This window comes from Sciurus vulgaris, assembly GCF_902686455.1.
Source record: "Sciurus vulgaris genome assembly, chromosome: 13".
NCBI classification, from domain to species: Eukaryota; Metazoa; Chordata; class Mammalia; order Rodentia; family Sciuridae; genus Sciurus; species Sciurus vulgaris.
This window is the reverse complement of record NC_136474.1, coordinates 59,453,274-59,475,057: the sequence shown is the minus strand read 5'-3', so window position 1 is coordinate 59,475,057 and position 21,784 is coordinate 59,453,274. Positions and strand designations below refer to the sequence as shown.

The following is a 21,784-nucleotide window of genomic DNA, read 5'->3' as shown; positions in this document are numbered from 1 at the left end:
ATATGATTGTCTTATCTCATTAAAGCTGGTACTTCATATCTCCCTATAGTACCCAGAGAAGGAAAAAGATGTAGCCATTTTAGTGTCTAATTCCCAGACATTTAGCCTATAGGGTCTGAAGTAGCAGAGGCAGGGTGAAGGAGAGAGGAGAAGCAGCGGTGGCTGAACTGCCACAATAAGGGTCCAGGCTATACAAAAGGGTGGTCTCATGATAAAAATCATGGGGTCTGCACCCAATCAGGGTCAGGCTAATTCTCTGCTATTTCAGATAGAGGGTAGGTCTGAAACCACCAATCTGGTCTCAGAACCTAAGTATTCTCTGGAATAGTTAGACTCTGGAGTACTTCTTTTTTTTTTTTTTTTTTTTTTTTTTTTTGCCGTTCTGGGGATCGAACCCAGGGCCTTATGCTTATAAGGCAAGCACTCTACCAACTGAGCTATCTCCCCAGCCTGGAGTACTTCTTGATGAGGGATGCTCTGTTGTTAACATTTCCAGAAGGGAATAAACATAGAAAGTATACATTAAATATGTACACACAAAGACCAAAAAAAAAAGGGGGGGGGCACAAATGTCAGGCAGACCAGACAGACGAAAGAACTGCCCAAACACACAGGGAAAATTCAAAACCAAGGAGTTCTTTATTGTCTCCAAGAAAATGGAGAGAAATGATTCTGAAACAGAGCTCACAGGGAGAGAAAAAAGGAAGGAAGGGAAAAAGAAGACAAAAATATCATCATAAACAAAAGGAATGGCACACTGAATTCATTAAAATATAGTACCAGGGTTAAAGAACTATAGCCATTAAGGTTAAACTAATAAAATACAAATGTCATCAACCTTCATGTTTAAAAAATAATACAACAGGGCTGGGGAGATAGCTCAGTTGGTAGAGCACAAGGCCCTGGGCTCAATCCCCAGCACTGCAAAAATAATAATAATAATAATACAACAAAAACATGGAAGTAGGTAAGACTGTAAAGATAATTATTTCCCTTTCATACTATACTGCCCCAAATCGAAATGAACAGTTAAGCAATCACTTCTATTTTGGTTTTTCCTGTTTCTAATATCTTGGAGAGATATGAATATGTCTTGGGGCAATATTTAACAATTTTGGGTTTTGGTTTTCTGTTTCTTATTTAGTCTAAAATTAATTAAATTTAGTACCTCTAATTAAAATGGAAACAAACAATAGTATAAAATAAGATGATCTCTGGCTTTAGATGCACATTAAGAAATGTTGATGCTTATAAAACACAGGGAATAATAATTTTGGATGAGAGGATGGAGGTTATTGTTCAAATTTCATTTGTACTTTTCTGTATTGATTTATTTAAAGAATGTGTAACCATTTTAAAAACCAGAAAAGGTACAATACTTTACTATAAAAATATTAAGCCAAATATGTTCATATGAATATATGAATGAATTTTGGAAGTTGGGCTCAATGAGGACATTATGAAAACACCCTCAGAGACATTCATAAGCAGCTTGGGTTTGCTTAGCAAGCACTTTTTAAAACTCCTATGTGATTGGGTAAGAAGAAATACAACTAAAAATTAGTTTAGGTCCATGACCCTGAAATCAAGGAACTTAACATTTTAGGGGAAAATGTTAGAAAAAGAAATACAAGAGAGAAAGGGATAAGCAGAACACAGAGGATATTTGAGCAGCAAAACTCTTCTGTACAATAATATAAGGGCAAAGAGGATATTTGAGCAGCAAAACTCTTCTGTACAATAATATAAGGGCAAAGACATTTTCTGCTTCTGAGAACCCAAAGAACAAGCACACCAAGGGTGAACCCTAAGTAAACCATTGCGGTGATGAAGAGTCAACGTAGGTTCACCCACTGTAATAACACACGCACCCTGTGGCATAGGATGTCAACAGCGGAGAAGGTTGTGCATGTGGGGTTAGGGGCATGGGGGTCTCTGTGCACCAGCTCAATTTTACTCTGAACTTAAAACTGCTCTAAACATAAAGTTAAATAATTAAAAACATATGAAGCAAGTGAGAAGACAGTGTAGCACTAAGAAACTTTTTGAAATATTAACAAATCCATGCTCTAAGTGCTATAAAGACAGTGATGTGATAAAGTACTAAGGTTTTCTCAGAAACTTCATGGGGGAGGCCTTAAATAATAAGTCTTATCCTTTGATAAGATAAGGACAGAGAACACTGAAAACTCTGATTAGACAAGAAAAATATGTATCTTCAACCTCATTTGCAGTCATACCTATCTTGAGGTTTCTGCTCCATGGTTATTTGGTAAACTAATGTTTAGTGGCCTGTGATAATAAAAGAACCCTTGCAGATGTGGTTAGAATTTGTTTTTATGCATATTGGAATTGTTTTCTACCATGCTTGATGCAGAAACAGGAGAGGGACCAATAAAGTTTTTGTTTGACTATTCCATCGTCAGAGAAGTACTACTTAGAACCATTATTTTTTCCAGCTGCACTCACTCATCCCAGATTACCAAGTCTATTCAATCAGAGGGCTCCTCAGGGAAATACTCAGTTTTCACACTTAACCTTGGCCGAGAGTAAAGGAGCGAAACGCCTAGGTCAAGAGCAGTGGGTTCTCACACTGAGTGACTTAATTCTCATGTGAACATCAAGATGACATTCAGAACTAGAATGTCTGAGGAAGCTGAAAGTCACTGTAGTAGTTGTTGCTGTTGCTGTTACTACTACTACTGCTACTAATTTTTTAAATTGTGTAGCTGGGAATCCTCTCCAAAGAAGGTGGGCATATGAAAGGGTCTGGAAGGGGCTGTGGTAGGTCCTTTATTTAGTCCTCAGGAAAACATAGGGGTCTACTGTGTGCTTAGTCACACTGGCTCACTAGATTCTAAGAACCAAGTGAAAACTGTACCCTAAACAGGGTGATTATCCTAGAACTTGACAAATTAAGTAGTTATCAAGAGGAAGTACTTGGGAGATGATTAGAAGTATTTGTTTTGTTTCCTATTAGGGAAATCTCACAATGAGAATGAAAATTTAGACGTGCACTCAGAAGTTCAATTTTGACTGGACTTTGTTTCAGAACTCTCAATTTAAATTAGAACAGACTATGGCATTTGTTTTCATTCAGAATGTGTGTTCCATAGGTTAGGACCTACATGCAGCTACCCCTACAAAAAGGAGGGGAAGAAAGTTAAAACCATAGTTCTGATACTATTTGAATTAGACATGGGGCTTAAGTGGGAGAAACAGATGAGGAAGAGCCACCTATTGCTTTTTGGCTGGCTAAGGGCTGAGGGGTGGGATCACTCCTGTGTACTGGTTCAACAGCTATACATGGGCTCACGAAGAATGACCTTACTCGAATACATAGGGTCATTTTTATCCAAGGAGACATAAGTAGCTGAAACCTACAGGAGGTATCGTTCAGATGGACTGAATAGCTCATTCAGTTAATCTGAACTATTCATTCATTCAAAACTTATTCAGCAAATATTAAACAGGAGGGATATAATGGACCACAAAGATGCAGAAGAAGGTCACTGATTCCAAGGAGCTAACAACTTAATGGCAAAGAGAGCAGAATGTTCACAAAGATGCCTTACAGGGTACTAAACCTCCTGATTCTAACAGAACATCAAGATTATCAGTGTCTAAAAAAGACACTGTCTGGGAATGGTTATATTTAAGGATCTTTCTCCCACTTTATTTATTTATTTATTTTTTTCATTTTATACTGCAGGGCATAAACTGCTAGCTTAAAAAGCACTACCGACCTCACTAACACAAAAGAAGCCACTCCATTCTGCTGCTTGCCAGGTTAGGCAGTCAATTGCCATCCTTCCTGGTAATCACCTGCAGTTTGTTATGGACAGGTTTCTACCCTAATTGACTTATCTTAGATCCCACCATTTTCTTGCCCTTATCACACAGGATACAGGAGATCTACAGTTCCAGCACCTACACTGTCAACACGAGGTAGACTCCTCATGACATTACAGAGCTGGGTGCTCCTCAGTGATGCCTAATGGGTAAATTACAGGCTAGGTGATTTGACATTTGGATTCTATCCAAAATGAATGGCTGAGACTGTGGAGTTAGCTATGCCTTGGCTTGTATGTTAGCTGTGCCATTTACGAGCAACCTCCTTAACCTTTCTGGGCCTCAGCCTCTTCAACTATAAAATGGAAATCATTCTACTATACAAAGTTAAAGATTTAACTGAAATAACATATCAAAATGCCTAGACCACTGCATTAAATATGACCAGTGAATCTAACTTCCTTTCTCCTTTCCTCCACAAAGTAGCTTCATTATTTCTCCTATTTTGTGGTCTAACACAAAGCACCTTAAAAAGACCCTGGTGGCCTCCCTTAGCACCCTTTCCATTGGCTCACAAGTCAGCCAAAATACTCTGGCAGTACAAATTTGAACAGAAAAAATGTTTAGTGGTATGCAGGATTTTCTAGGAGCAGACTTGATTGGGATGTTAAAAAGAAAAAAGAAAAAAATTCTGATTCTCTATCTTACTGAGTATGGATTTCAAGGTGTCTCAAGTAGAATGGAAGCAATCCAGAGCCATGAGGATCCTGATGACATAGCACAGTAAACTGTCACTCCAGCCCTGAAGTTAGTTAAGTAAGTAAATGAGGGGTGGTGGTGGGGTGGTGGTCGAATGTGACATTGTGCCATGAATTTTCTTACTCCCATTGCATAACATTGACTTTATTGAAGTTGGCAGCAGGCCTTTCTAACTAAAGGTCATTGACTTTTTAATCACTTTGTGTATGGTAACATGGCTTTGTTTGGAGAGTTATGTACTTTTCAGTACCTTCTTTGTCATTCTCCCACTATCATTTTCCATTTTGGGAGCTATTTACCACACCCAAAAGACTAGGAAAAAAAATATGTCTGACTACATGTGCATGCGATTATACAAAATACACATCTGGGGTTTGACGGTAACTATAAAATTATTTAGTCTTAGAAATAATGTGAAATAGGTAATTATACTATATTTAAAGAATTTAAATGAAAATAACTTCTGTTTTCCTGGATATATAAATACTGTTAAAAGGCTTTTTTATTGAAAGCATGTTCCCAGTATTTAGGAAAATGCCTGGTATAACGTAGGCAACAGAAAAAAAAAATTTTATCAAAAATTAAATAAATGTATTAAAATCAACTTGAATGATAAAAAAAGATAAACTCTGCAAATAAGGAAGATCCTAAGTTGCGAAAAAGGTAAAAGGCAGAACCAGAAATTAAGTTTGTAGTTTCTACCAACCATTTTACAAAATATTATAGTGATCCAGGTTATTATCATTACTCTTATTCACAAGTGAAATAACTAAAAGACGGGAATGAAGTCATTAGGTCCAGGTCATTCAACAAGACACAGTGATGGAGAATTATCATGTCCAGTCCAGGATGCATTTATTTTTGTCTTTTTTAATTCTAATGTTCCTGGAAGCTGCAGTTGGGTCCCCAGTGAAGAGTTATTGGGAAGGAAGCATTTAGGAGAAAACCTGGTGCTAACTGGCAAGATCCGGGGACTGTGTCCTGTTTCTCAGCCATGCTCACTATTCAGACACACACTACTAAATATTTTAAGCAGCACAGACAAAACGCAAAGCAGAACAGTTTTCCTGCAGCAGACCCCAATGATAAAGTATTATCCAGTTCAAGGAAGCCTTCCTAAGAGTGGCATTTTCCCCCATAAAGTAAATAATACAAGGAAACCTAGTTGCTTAGACAAAAATTTACACATTAGATAAAGTTACAACTAGGAAGATAATTATCTGAATACATATTTCAAGTTTGTTATCTTTACCTTCTGCTTAATTCAATAACACCATTCACAAATTTAGCTATAAGCTGAAGATCATTCCCAATGTAACTATAATATTTCTCTCTCCTTTATTTTTTAGACAAATAGAAGGATATTTTAATTTGTTTGACCATTTTAAAAAGTTTTTGGAATGCTCCATAACTTATTTGAACAGATGTACACCTCTAAAATGTAACATGTTAATCTGTTGATCACTCACCTAAACCAGACTTTTTTAATCGTTTTAAGTGCTGATTTGTTTGTTTTCCAGTGGGAGATTTTTGCCCATGTTTCATTTCTTTATCTGAACTGTCTGCTTCACCATTTTTAGATTCCGATCCTAAAAAAGGAAATAGTTATTATGCCATTATCTTCCTTCTGCTGTCCTTGAAAAGAAAAATCTAAAATTGTTTTAAGAATCACAGATACAATCTTTTTGTCTAAGAGTTAATATACTACCTTTGGCCACAATCTGATTCCCTTACTGGATAAAAAGAGAAAAGCCCAATAAATCAATCAAATAGGACCAAAAGCAAGAACAGATGGCTTAATAGCAGAATCAAAAACACAGTCACTGATTTGAAAGCTTTTAAAAGAAATAGTCTAATCTTTTGTAAAAATACATGAATAATCTTGAACAGTAGGATGCCATTTAGAGATGATACAAGACAGAGACAGACAGAGGAGGGAAGAAGGGATTCTTGAAGAAAGGGAGAGATCAGACCTTTAGGAATAACTTTATGTTGAAGCAGGAACAGAAAATGCAAACATTAATAGAATAATAAATACAATGGTACATAGCTGACAAAGTGACAGGAGGTAAATTGGAAGGAAAGGTCAGGGCTGCACCGAGGTGAGAAAAATGTTGCTGGAACACAAAAACTAATAAAGGATTCCAGATTTTGCAGGAGAGGACTGAAAAAACAAATTCACACTCACGGAAGAACTGCTTTTCTGGTGTTTCACATCAGCATGTGCTCCACCATTAAAGTTCAACAAACAAAAGCCAAAGCGGCAACAAAATCCACCTAGATTTACCACGTATTTTCTCACACCTACTGACAATAGCAAATGAAGTCATTTCATGATGAGTGAGCTGGTGCCTTTTCTATTTTTTTTTTTTTAAACTGGGTAGGACTCTATTTTTGAATCACTGAAGAGCTGAAGATGGTAAAAAAAAATTAAACCAAACTTCAAGTGGAAGTATTATTAATTAAAAAAAAAAAAATCATGACATCTCTTTCAGTGAGAAAGTCTCCTCCGGGAAGAAACTGGCCAAGCATACAATATTTTAGCTCTTTACCTGAAGGCGGATCCGACTGCTCATCAGACACCTTTAATGGTGTCAAAACAACACGAGGAACAGTCTTGTTTACCATCATTGAGACTCCATTTCTTCTTTTCTGCTGCTGCCTCAAAGCCTATAAAACATGATAATAAAATATAACATAAAAATGTAGCCAAAATGACTCCTCATAATTGAATTAAATGATCCACTTGCCCATCATTAGCTAGAACCTCTTATGAGACTTAAATTCCACAGAGCCTCTAATTTGTCAGGACTCTCAACAGTCACCTTCATATCATTTTCTCTCAAAAGCATAAGATCGGGCTGTGGCAAAGGGTATAAACCTGAGACCATTTTCAGTATAATTCTGACAACAAAGCAGTACTTAACGGTTTGTTCTACCTTAGCAGTGTGGCTTGAGAGCCCATGGAATTGGAAACTGTGACTCCCAAGTAAAATAAATGTAAAATAAATGTTTCAAAACCAGGATAAAAATATATGTGTCTGCACTCCTCTTGCAGGTGCGTCGTCTCCAGTGCACGGCTCAATCAGTTAACACCGAGTGTCATCAGTATGTACAGCATGTAAGAACTACAGTATTGATGCATTCACTCAGCCGTGGGGAGTGCTGCACAAAATCACTGAACATGGCAGGAATCATTTATTTCTGTGAAGGGAATCAGTCCTAATCTTGGAAACCTTGCAGCACTTGGCTTCTGTCTGCTTGACTTTGGGCATTAACCTTCAGAACACGAACAGGATGGGGTTCTGGCAAATCCAGGAAAAAAAACAGATACGAGAATAAATCTGTCCAAATGGGAGTGCTTTGTGTTTCATAAATGAATCAGCCATGGTGATAATAATGTAATAAAAGACATTTAAAAGTTTTGAAATACAGCTTTATCTAGCTGATCGCTTTATGCAGAAAATTACCTGTAATAAAAAGGGTCTTAAGCACATGAAACGGAAGAGCCATTAAATTCATAGTTACAGGAATGCCAAGACTCCTCAAAAGGTTAAAAGGCTGGCCACAGACTGTCTCAAGCCTTTTTATTCCTGATTTCTGTGTAATTTCTACCAATTTTATAGTATCTCAGTTACTTGATTAATGATCTTTGACTAACAGTTGTCAGAATTTCCTGAAATACTGCATTGACTGTATATTCCCTTGCTGTCAAAAATGATGTCAGTTTATTTGCACAGGGTATTGGCTAAACGTTCAACTTGTTGACCATAAGATTTAGCAATCAAACAATTACAGAGGTGAAAACTTAAATACCACTTAAATGAGAGAAGACATATTCAGATAAGAGTTAAAGCCAGATGAGAAAGGCTGGGGTAATCTATCATAAATGATGCAGATGCTGATGATTACACAAGACACGTTCCCTTTGATTCTTAAATTTACAGAGCTTTTTAAAAGTATCAGGCACTGTGGGGGGACAAGAGATATAAAGATTAATAAGATGCCATCCTTCTCACCTTTAGCCTGCTGTCAATAATATGGCAAATGAGAGCATACGTGCTATAAAATATTTAAGACATTTACTCTTTTATATACATAATTGCACATAAATTGTGTATATATTTGCATAAATCTCTCTAGTCTTGTATAAGAACTCAAAGCACTTTATATACATTAACCTAACAATCCAATAATACAACCAAATGAGGTAACATGGTGATTTAAATTACAATTAAATCCACCTCTATTCACAATGTAAGACTTCACAAAAGAAGAAAGCCTGTACAAACAGTAGTAAATTTTTATAAGTCTATGCATCACAAATTTGTTCAGCTATTTCTCTTGGCAAAATATTATGCACTAAAAAAATATTCAGAGAGAGAGAGAGAGAGAGAGAGAGAGAGTGTGTGTGTGTGTGTGTGTACACACGTGTGAAGTTACAGAATTTATTTTAGATAATACTGGGTTAAGGAAAAAAGAGGAACACACTAAAGGTCTAGAATCTACACAATCAGAAAGTCCAAGATGGTATGCCTTTTTGAAACATTTGTGGTAAATAATAATTTAAATAACAAAAATTTTGGACTCAATTTCTAGAGCTGAGAGGACTCTAGTATAAAAACTTAGTAGAAATAAATCATGATAGAAAAATATAAAAAGAACAAGAAAGGAACAATTGTGAATTTTAGGATCTGACCAGGATTGAAGAATGCTATCGAATGCTAACCAACATGGAGTCCATTTGAATAATTTTTTTTCTAAATATGTACTTCCTACTTAGACAACTCAAGCAATATTTCTCAACACAATATTTTTTATACCAGTTGCTTGCATGGACAAAAACCAAATGCCCATCATGTAACAAAAATAAGTTTTCTAAATGTATTAAAAGTATTCATGCATTTTTTGTTTTACCTCTGACAAATAGGTATTAAATTTGTTATTTCTAAATGATATTTGTAGGGGCTTAGAAAAGCAGAAGTTCATTAGTATCTGCTTATTATGATGCCTAGTGACAATAGTAAAGCAACAGGCAGTTCAGCAAACTCAGGTAGGTCAGAGCTCAGTCATAAGAATGGGAAAGGGGCATCCCCATTTTGTATCTAGACTCACAGGTGAGAGTGAATCTGTGGCTGTCTTAAAGAGTCCAATTCACTATCTTGGAAGCAAGATTCATCTGACTCGGGAACAGTAGGGTTCCTTCCAAGCATATCAGAATTTTTTTAAAGTATTTTCAAGTCTGTCCACTCACATTTAGATATACAATTCACACAGAATTAATATATTAACATTGTTGATATCAGAATATTGATTGAGGGAGAAAAATAATGTCACCTCCATTGAGATGCCTGGGACAGTCTGGGTGACTCTACTTAAGAACACTTGGGTACTTTGTCTACGAGGCTCCTGGTCTCTGTGGTGGGATGTGCACCCTTCAAGTAAAGAGGGCTAGCTGCATGGAGGTTTCCTGTTCTTTGTTTGTTTGTTTGTTTGTTTAATGTAACTATGTCTGCAACTTCATGTACATCAACCACTCAAACATGCTGCGTGTCTCTTTTTCAAGATCCTCTAAAATACATGAAATTCCTTTGGGACCAGGGTGGCTGGCAAGCAAGAGCAGAACAGAGGGGGACACTGCAGTGGGCAAGAACACACACATACACCCCATCAGAAGGAGCTGTAGCTACTCAAGAGCAACCTCAAGTCTAGATTTTTAGATGAGTTTTCCTGTTTTGAAATAATGTTACCAGACAAACAGAGACGACTATGGGCCAAATTCAGTCAAAGGGCAGCCATCTTTAATTTCTACCAAATACCACTCTCCGACATCAAAATAAACAAGTTTATACAACATGGGTATTAAAATAAAATACCCTGTATAGGTACTGGCCAGTATAAGTCTTCGAAAGTGCTGATGTGCAGAGAAACTGAGGACTCTGCAGAGCTTTTTTTTTTTTTTTTTTAAGTTGTGGATGGACCTTTATTTTATTTATTTATTTACATGCAGGGTTGAGAATAGAACCCAGTGTCTCACACATGCTGGGCAAGTGCTCTACACTGAGCTACAACTCCAGCCCTTGCAGAGTTCTCTTAATGGTTGTGTGGTACAATGGTTACAAGGTTACAGAGGCAAAGAGAGACTTAACTAGATGTGTAATGCTGGGTAACTTACTTGGACAAATTTTCCTTAAAAACCCTGGGCAACAGTGTGGGCTTCAAATAGGAAATATACAGAATAGTATTTTAGCAAAATATAGCACAAAGTAAATACTCAATATATGCTGTTTTGACATTTCTATAATTTATCCATTCTGCAAAAAATTATTTCTTGAGGATTTATTCTGCTGTCCTACAGTATAAGTATCGCTGATTCAAGTTGTGAACATGACAAAGTTTTAATTATTTTATATTTTCATGAAGGACTGATAAAGAAATGCATAAAATAAGCAAAATAATTTCACACATATACAAGTACTAAGAAAATCATGCCAGGAAAAAGTAAAGATAGCTGGAGCGGAGTGTGGGGACAGGTGAACCAACCTAAACTGGGAGATCAGAAGAGGCAGCTCTCTGGAGGTGACAAAGATAATGAGACCTAAGCAACAAGAACCACCAGTCATGTGAACATTGTGGCCTCCATTATCAGTAAAAGAAGCAGTGACCGGACCTCTAGCAGGACTGGTCTATGGTGGTTTGAGGAATAAAATGAAAGCCAGGTTGGCTGTGAACAAGGACTGGGAAGTTTACAGAGATGACAAAGAACTACTCCCAGAATGGCTGCCCAAAGGCCATAAGGAACAGTGGGCTTAGGTTCCCTGCAAAGGCAGCCCTGAGAACCTGGCCCTTTCCCCACAGCTTGATATTACCATATTCACACTTCAGCCCCAAAATGGAAACCAGGAGCAGAAAAGAGGAAGCACAGGGTATCTCCCAACAACTAACTGCTATTTGCCTTCGTTCATTTACTTGGTTCTTATGCGAAGGCTCCGTTGTATGAAATGCACTGCGTCTCACACATTAGACACGTGTCTTAGTAATTCTGATCATTTTGAACTGTCCCTTCTGTATCAGGCACAGAATACCCTTTGCTTTAGCTCTTCTCCACCTGATACACTCTTCCCTCAGAAACCTGAGTCACTCATTTCCTCAAACACTTGAAGACTCTGCTCAGAACACTTTCCCACTGTGTCTCCATCCCCACCACCTACTGTGCTTTATTTTTCTTTAGGATTTATCACCTTCTTGTATGCTGTAAAACATCCCCTTCCCCATCCTGGAAGATAAACCCTATGGAAGACAGGGGTTTCTTTGTTTTGTTCACTGACATACACCAAATATACAGAAGAATGCCTAGAACATATTAGGTGCTCAGTAAATGTTTACTGAATCAAAAATGAAAATTCTCAAAAAGTTTACCAAAATAGAAAAGCCCTCATTTCTCTAAAATCCCTGATTTATCAACATGACTGAAATCAGTAAGGAATAATCAATAATTAACTTTATTCTTCTAATATTCTGTTCACAATGTTCTGACCAATTCTGCCCATTTCTGAAGAATATTTTATGTAGACTGTATAGTTTCTTGGGTCACCTGTGAGTATTTCTACAGTCTCATTTTCAAGTCTGAAAACATGGAGTCAAATAAAAAGATTCCCTCTGCTCTACCTAAGCTATACCTACACCTCAAGTCAGAAATGTTATAAGGAAAATGATTCCTGATTTTTCTCATCCCCCATTTCCTCTCTTCTCTTTCTAGGTTCCCCAGTACCAGCACTGAGAATGAGGAGTGAAAATATAGGTAAATTTGTTTTAACCAGCACTGTCATAGTTATGACATCTGAACCTTCTGGGAGCAAGTGGCCTCCTGCAAGATTCTTAGGAGCTGTACTAGTGGGCAGCCCATGACCCACCTCCAGGACTCCCCTAAGCTTAAGATCTATACACCTGGGCTCTTATATCTAGAGAGGCAGGCTTCCTGGGCAAGTTCTTTACAAATCCACCATGACTGTCTAACTGTTCAGGCCAGAAGTACACTCAGTATACTTGCTCCACTGCATATAACATATCTTGACTCCTTCTGCCCAGTCATTATGGTAAGCCCTCTGACTGTGGAATTCATAAAGTCTCATAATCCTTCAAAATATAAGAATACAAGGTACAGAATTTTTCTTCCCTCCCTCCCCCATTCTGTGTGTGTGTGTGTATGTGTGTGTGTGTGTGTATGTGTGTGTGTGTGTGTGTGTGATCAGTCTTGAGCTATTTTTTATATAGCTGTTGGGGGATGATCAATAGACCATCTGGCCTCTCTTAAGTCTTCTGAGGCTGTGTCTAGCACCTCTTCAAAATAAGGAATATTTGTATCACATTTTCAGCTTTGAGTTTTCACAAAAAATCCAAGAAAGACAATTCTATTACATATTATGTTACGGATATCTGTTACATGCAATTTAATTTAAAATTATTTAAATATGAGAGACCCATGGCCTGAAAAGTATAAGTCCATGGAACATTCAAGAAAACAGGACTAGGAGGGCTACTTTAGACAGCTATGGGAGTGTCCCCTGCACAAGAGCACCTTAAAAGATGGTTTTGGTGCTTTCTGTTGTGCCATCTTTGGGAGTGGGGGTCTTTTCTACTCTACACCAGGCCTGATCAGGTAGCCTATAACATGTTTTTTTTTTTTTTTTTTTAAATTTTTTTTAGATGTTGATGGACCTTTATTTTATTCATTTATCTATATGCAGTGCTGAGAATCGAGCCCAGTGCCTCACACATGCTAGGTAAACTCTACCACTGAGCCACAACATCAGCCTCCTATAGCATGGTTTTGACATCAATTTTATATCGTCAGTCTTACTATTTCAGTCAACATTCACCCAGAGGTATGATATCACTAAGGTACCTCCAACAGCCTTAGCTATAATTTACTATGCTAATGGTTATCTTCCTGATCATTTTATATCCTATCATTTTAAACCCAGAAAGAGGCAATACCATACCTAAATGCATAAGCAGATGGCAAGTGTAAATGCAGTCTACTAGGAAGGAATGTACCTTCAAGCTGGTCACATTATAATGTTCTACTGCTCAAACTAGAGAAAGCAAAATTTCTGTATCCATAATGTTATCAGGAGGACTATAATTAGACTTACCAAGTTTGATACTTCTAGGTACTATTCAATGGGAATGATATTTACAGGCTTAAACTTGAAAAGAAACTTACATTAAACTTTACAATTAGTGGAAAACAACAGAGCTAAATTGGTCTAGGAAAATAAAGATTATATCACACTCACATCAATTCAATTCTGGCTTTAAGTGAAAGGAAAGAAAAATCAAAAGATGCTGACCAAACTGCTTCTCTCAAGAGACACTGCAATATTTTCTTTTCTTTTTTTTTTTTTTTTTTTTTTTTTTGCAGTGCTGGGGATTGAACTCAGGGCCTTAGTGCTTGCGAGGTGAGCACTCTACCAAATGAGCTATCTCCCCAGCCCTGCAATATTTTCGTGTAAAAAGAGAAAAAAAAAAATCCTAAATAAATATTTCATTTTTACATAGAACTATTGTCAGATATTTCAGGAAGGTACCCCCAAAAAAAAGAAAGAAAGAAATGGTTCTAGGGTCTACCCTAATGGAAAACTTAAAATGGAGAATCAGAAGTTTTTGTGTTAATTTGGAATTTTAAATTAACTTATACTTGCCTTACTTTGGTAGAGAAACATCATCGACAAAGTGACTTAAGGATGCACTAAATGCAATTAGCCCTTCACTGAAAATCTGAAAACATCACAGGCTGTGAATGCTAACGCTTAAATAATCAGAGATCCATACACAGAACACAGCTGGCTGTGTCAGGAACCACAACATGCACTGCTACTAGTATGCCCAACGCCGCCGCCGTGATGAGAAACCACTCTGGTGCACCACAGTCTTGGGAGTGTCACAGAGCTGGTCAAACACACCAACCTAAAGCAACGCACCAAGACTCTAGCTGCCTTGCGACTTTATGGATGAATTCTCCCACCCTAAATGCACAGTAAAGGACGTGCAAGGAGGCAAGAGAGACGATGTGGAAAGGCGGTGCCCACCTGCACCTCACCCCCGCAGCAGAGCTAGCCCTTCTTTCATCTTCTTTGCTTAAAAAGTTCCAAAACCTAATCTTTCTTAATTATCCATCTTTAAAATCCAAAATCCAACCATTTTATGCTTTTTTAGGATCATGACATCTAAAGTATCAAAGCAGAAAGAAGACAGGGAACGAGGTAATCATGAACCTGTTCCTCTCCACAGACTTCTGAATGTGCTTACGCAGAAAGAAATGACAACACAGCATCCATGCAATCATGCTCAACATGTGGTATTAACTAGTGTTTTGATGATTAGAAAGTTAAAGGGAGCCCAATAATTGGAGCAATGAGAATATTCCACGTGAAGAGCCAGGGCATTAGAGTTTCCATACTGTCCAACCTGTACCTACAATGCAATCAACAACACCGGGACGTCAAAGAACCCACTTGCTATGGCAGCATGCTTTAGGCGGGGAAAAGGCTGAGCTATGAAATTATAACTAGTTCATGCCAGGGGGTTTGCAAGGGGGTTTATGTTATTATTTTTCACTATACTTGACGATTTTAAGTTACTGGGTTCTTAAGGGATTGTTTGTTTTTGTTCTCACCTACTTCTTTCAAAAATCTACACCAGCAAAGCTATAGATGGATCACTAAAGACCTACTGAAGCAGAATATATTTCTAATAAAGTACAGTGGCTAATATATTTGAGTGTGAGTCATTAATACATGCTGGTCCTAAACATGAGCAGTCTGTATTTAGAAGTGGTATTCTAAATGACTACCTTGTATTGCTGTCCTAATGCTATACAAATAGACAAGTATATAAACTTCTTTGAATGGCACCAAAAATTGATCTGCCCTACTACGTACTATATGCTGAAAGGCATTACTGGTGAAAAGGGTAGAATATGAAACCATAATTCTGGATGCAAATATCATTTCCAATATTTGACTGCTGTGTGATCTGAGAAAAATTATATGACTTCTCTGAGCCTTAGTTTGTTTATTTGAAAAACAGGGATAAGAGTACACACTTCAAAAGAATTCATATAAGGATTAAGTGTACTTGGAAAAATAAAGACATAATGAAAGCATCAGCTAATGTAATTATCATTAAGGTCATTCAGCTGACTATGTTTATGTGATAATGACTGGTACTTATATACATAGACACGAAACAAATTCCTAAGCACAAAGCATGTATATGGACATATATTAAATTTATATAATACACTTTACAAAAAATATTATACATGGTCACAGTCATTCAACTATCCAAAAGAAAAAAAAGCTGTGAACTTGCTGTGGCTGTTACAAATTAAAATGCCATATGTTCAATCAATTTTTGAAATGCTGTCTTAAAAAATTCAGCAATTACAGGGAATCTGGGCAAAATTCTACAAGGACAGCTTTTCTCCTAAGCGTATTTCCAATATAAATTTGATTATTAATCAAACATTAGCATATCTGCTACATATTGAGCCATATTCTCTTGCTAATTTGCTACTTGGTTATAAAATACAAGTTTTAAGAAATGAATAATAACTGTTTCGGGACCTTAAGAAGCTTACAGGACAAGTTTTTAAGGCAGGGCTTAGATACCAAGCAAGTGGCCCTTCTCATGAGCACATGCTCCACAAGAAAACAAAACACTATTAACCCCACGTTGTACAGCACTTTAGGACTTGTAAAAATTGTGTGAATAGTATAAAACTGAAACAAAGAAAATAAAAAATAATGACACATAACAGTACAGACTTGAATCTCTATTTTTCCATCCATATATGGGAAGATTTCATACTGTGCACATTTTCCAAATCACTGCACTTCACAAGTGTGTTTCATTTATGATCCCGTTCATGTTTCTTATGTGTCATGGCTACAAGTGTCCAATTTTGTATCCTCTGCTCAGTCCTGCTTACTATTTATTACCTGCATCCTATTTTCTGCCCAAGAAAGCATTTGCTCTGATTTCCCTATCTATTCCATCCTTTATTTCACCATTTAAAAAGGAATTTTGAAACTGATTGTAGTTTTGTTCTCTGGTCTCTAAAATGTTTCAAAGAAGCCATGGTATTAATTGCAAGCTCCCCCAAATTCTGTACAGGATGAAATACTATTATTACCTGAAATATAACACTGAGAAAGAAAATGACACAATTTTAATAATTCAGAATAGAATGGTAACATACTTCTGTCCAAAAATCTTAAGGTTTTTTTTCTGTGCTTGCTTATGTGATACAGAGGAGAAGGTGGGGGAGGACTTTCCAAGTCTCAGAGGCTAGGTGTGAGCATTGAGAAGTCTCAGAGGTTGGTGAGGCTTGTTTTTTAATTATTTTAGAAAACATGGTTTCTCTTTTTTACTCATATCACTACAATGATACCTTTGTTTACTACCTGGTTAGGGTCAATAGAGGGTAGATTAAAGGATATTGGGACAGAATTCTGATCATAAGGAAGTTATAAGAGGAAAGCAATTGAACAAGGACAAAGCAGGAACTAGGGGTTCAGTAGGTGGGCCTTCCACACACTACCACAATGATCAATATGATCCTCACACGATGGTCCCATTTAACCACAGCATCTCTTCCCCTTCTTCACACAATTCAGCACTTGCTGGAGTGACGGCAGTAGCTAAGGCTTTCTGAGTGATTACTTAGACCCACACACAACCATGTGCTTCCAGTGTGTCACCCTACTAAACTCTCAGATCAACCCAATGTAACATGATTTCCACATTCTCTAGAGTACACCTTTGAGAATCAGAGAGGAAGAGCAGCTTACCTAGATCCACAGAGGGAGTAACAATGATTCCAACCGAGGTATATCAGAGCCCAGAGCCAACCTTGAAACCCTTACCTCTCACCACCACCTGAACACAAAACCATGTAACAAGATGGCGCACATGACATTAGCATGGTACCATGTAACTTCATACAGCATCCAACAACACATACTGATGGATATTCTAGATGTAAGTAGATAGGTGTAACTTAGCACATCTCAATAATGAAAAAGAAATTATTTATTTTTATACAACTATCAGATAAGCAGAATGAGATCACAGAGATATTATTTTCTAATTATACAATGTGTTTATGAACCCAACTGGTTTACTATGAACCACACATCCATAAAAAAGTTTTTATACGTTTCCAAGCACATTCCTCTTCTGTTTCACATATGAGTTGTCAGTCAAGCCTCCCCAACTTTTAGTGTGGACTAAAATGATTATATTAAATATCACAGAAGAAGTTGAACTTAGGATATTTCTGTTGCTCTTTGGCAGTTTGGTTCTTATTTATTTTACCTGATCAGCAGAACACCCGTTAACTTCAGAAGGCAGAACTAAAGGAAGAGGACAGAGGGCAGCTCTCTTACCTGCTTGAGCGCCTTTTTGGTGTGCTGCTGAAAGGAAGACACTAGCTTGCCCTGCACTGCTGTGTTCGTGAGGCCTGAATCTCGGGTGGAAGATGCTTCATCAGGTACCTGCTTCGTACACACTAGGAACAGAGAGAGATAATGATATTACTAATTTGAATTCCTTTTTTTACCTCCACTGTAATTAACTCACTTGGAGCTTTTTCTCTTATTGAAAATGGATACTTAAAATAAAGCAAAAGAGCACAGTAAAAAGAAAAGTATCCAGATTCGAAGAGAAGGTATCATTTAATAACTGTGTGGCCACAGTTCAATTTAACCTCTCTGGGACTCCATGTTGCCTTACCCACTAATTGATGATAATTTCTGTGTCATGGAGCTATTGTATGGACATAAAAAATAGAACAATACCTGCCGCGCGAGAGTTGGAGTTGGGAGTCAACAGACACTATCTGAATCTGAATATGGTGACTGAACAATGCACAGTGTTCTGAAGTAACTATCCACATGAATAAAATTGTTTCAAATCCACCCAGTTTCACAGATATAATGTTTCCTCTCTATTTAACGACCCTGCCTCTACAGAATCTGTGACCTGCTGGGACATATTTCTGTTCTCCTATGGGACAAGATATGTAGAATGGAGAAGGAAAAATGAAATCTAAGATGCTTGTTTCAACTCAAGACCAATTCTTTTAAGAAATGGCGCTCTCTACCAATTTCAATGTAATCTGCCCATTTTTACCAGAGTCAGATTTTATACTTGGTCCTGTTCTAAAACAGACACGCTCTCCCAAAAGACTGCTTTTTAGGAGAACTGAGGCCTGGACACCTGGAAGTTACAACGCTCCCTTCAGCCCTCTCCCACAGGCAGGCAAGGTTCGACACCACAGCGAGCGTGGCGGAAGCACTGCAGGCCTCGCCCTGTGTATACTGGAGGAAAGGGAGGCGTTTGGAGAATCACGGTGAGGAAGTACTGTGATCAGTAGCAGAATGAAGGCATATGTCAAAGGCAGGAGGCAAGGGGAAGTCAGATAGAAGAAAAAAACTTAAGAACATATTGTAAAACCTCAAAACATGACTTTTTAAGGGCACGGGGGTAAATGCCAAGTCAAGAAAACTTTCCGAGTAATGGTAACATGGGGGAATTCTGAACAGGGTTCTAAAGGTATGTGGAGGAATGAAAACTATTAACAATCCCCAGCACCAATAATAGTTGCAGTCAAAAATGGAACCTCTGCACATACATAGTGCTGAGAAGAGTCGAGTTGCTTTCGACAAACTCTAGCAAATCTTGCCTAGAAATGAACATGTGGCTCATAAGAAGAGAATTTGGGGAAAACAAGCATTAATCAAGCTTTGTTTTAATACAGAAAGCAATCAGGAAGCCAGTCATATGAATGAGTTTAGGAAAATGGTTGTTAATCATTAATTTACATATGTGATCTCATTTAATTCTTACAGCTTTCTCATAAGACAAATGGGTATTATATTCATGTTGGAGAGAGAAAGCCAGAGTTCAGAAAGGCTAAATAAGTCACCCATGGTCACAGAGGCAATGACAAAGCAGAGCTGAATCCAGAGCAAGCCCTGTCTAGTTCTGGAGCTCAGCATTTTTCCATGTAAACTATTTTGGCCTTGAAAGTCAAGATCAGATGCAGAAAATTTTCAAGTCTAAAGAAGTGTAACTGAAGTGCATGATGCTGGAAGTACTGAAACAAAGTTAATAAGGTCAAAAGGGAACAAGTCATTCAGCCCCTAGGATGAAAAAATTAAGAACTGTAGGTTAAAAAAAAAAGTATGATTTTTTTTTAAAAAATGCACATATAGTGACAGAAGTCCTTGAATTAAAGATCAAGTGATTTTTTTTCTACTTTATACATATTGACATTTTTCATTAAGATGGAGTAAATGTTCTAGTTAAGTACATTTTATAACACTACCTGCATAAACTATCTATGGTTTCTAGCACCTCTTCTTGAAATTATCACTAGAGTATTTCATAATACTTCACCAAAGCTTACTTATCAAGAAATATTAAAAATAGTCATCAATTTATACTCTAAAGATAAATCTATTTTATATATACTGGTTTATATAGATGGTCTTTTCAATGTTTTAAAGTCTCTATGAAGTGTAACAACTCAGGGAGGTGACAGAAAGGTGGCAGACAGATACATAATCCCAAGTGAATAGACAGAAATGGATATGATGTTAAAAAAAAAAAGTACACATTAGCAAATTTTTTTTATTACTTTCGTATTCTTAGCAACACTTCCACCCAGAAAACTGAAAACTGATTGATTAGAAAGGAGAACCAAATGCAGTCCATGGGTATTAAGGAATTTATGGAAAATATGAGAATGTTTCTGTGTGCTGGACCTCTAAATTCAAATTTACTACCAATTTACTTGGGAAACGCTTTTATTCATGTCTTTCAAAGGTAAACTGCAGTACAGCAGGATCAAATAACAACAAATTCTGTCTATACAATTAAAGCCTTTGTGTCCCTCCTATTTTCTGACTGCTAACTAAGCAGTGCACGATCAACTCTCCTGAGGATAACATTAGCTCACCATTTTGCTCTATTTCTTTCTGACCTAGGAAACCATCCAATATTGGGAAACCACATGATTTAAATTTATGATTGCACTGTGTTCACAGTGATTCATATACACTTATACACGTTGTTTCCAAAAGAAAGATTCTGTTCAATTTACAGCCCAGAACTTTAGAGGGAAGACAGGACAATGGAGTTGAGACAACCTTAATGAATACTATGAGCCTAGTTCTGAAAATGATTCATCTTCTTCTACCCAACTCTATTTGCTTTATCGTACATTTCATTCCAGACCCAATGAAGGACTATGAATATTCCTGTACTAAGCAGCCATTTTTCTCCCTGATTGCTCCTTCTGGAACTTGGTCCTGACACATTTCTCTGGGGTCAAACCATTTTCCCCCTAATTATTGTCTTCTGATAGAATAATTACAGAATCTTAAAGAAAAGTGAAATGTATCAGAAAATAAATATACACATAACTTTGTCTTTGGGCTAAAATTCTGATTTTTAAGGAAAAAAAAATCAAGAAAGAAAATTATGGAAATAATTCTTATACAAGTTCCAAGAAGGGTGTGTGTATGTATATGTGTATGTGTGTGTGTGTGTGTGTTCTTTTAAGTAATGACAAATACAGACCCTTATCATGAATATACGAGTTGCTTGAAGGTGGCTGAATCAAAAAAATACTCTGTCACTGAGTAATTGAACTGCACAGGTTAAAGCAGATTCATTCTTTGACAAAACACAAAGTTTTCACCTCTTTTTAAACTTATTTTTGGAGCTTTCTTATTAATAGATGTGATACATAAATAATTAAGGGCCTATTTCAAACTGTTGCCTGAATATTTATCTGAAGGACTGAGTGTAGCCTCTGAAATTTGAGTCAAAGAAAAATTAATGCTAAAGGAAGGATGATCAAGGGAAATCCCCTGTAAGTAAAACTACAACAGGAGCCAGGAAACTGAAGAATTAGGACAGATGTTTTATCCAATAAATATCAAACAATGACATGCAGTTTAGAAACTGATATCTTCTTGGCATTCAGGACAGAATGGGAGCTATTTTTTTTAATTGGCAATTGGCATGATCACAAAACTACTGCCAGAACTTTATACCTTGAAACCCCAAAAGACAGTCTGCCCTTTTCATAGGTACACAAACTGCAGATGAAGAAACAAAAACAAGAACACTGGTTTTCCCTAGAACTTTTATTACT

The 21,784-nt window shown here is 37.0% G+C and overlaps 1 protein-coding gene across 4 annotated transcripts in view; it reads right to left on the bottom strand.

The window, feature by feature from the left end:
* ASXL3 (ASXL transcriptional regulator 3) overlaps positions 1-21,784 on the bottom strand; it is a 168,048-nt gene that overhangs the window by 65,837 nt on the left and 80,427 nt on the right. For 2 of the 4 annotated variants that reach the window (XM_079109312.1, XM_079109309.1), the window contains 3 exons: positions 18,006-18,127; positions 7,104-7,221; positions 6,021-6,140 (listed from right to left, as the gene is read on the bottom strand). In XM_079109312.1, coding sequence (XP_078965438.1) covers positions 6,021-6,140; positions 7,104-7,221; positions 18,006-18,127 — 360 coding nt within the window. The other 2 variants (XM_079109310.1, XM_079109311.1) reach the window with 2 other exon arrangements.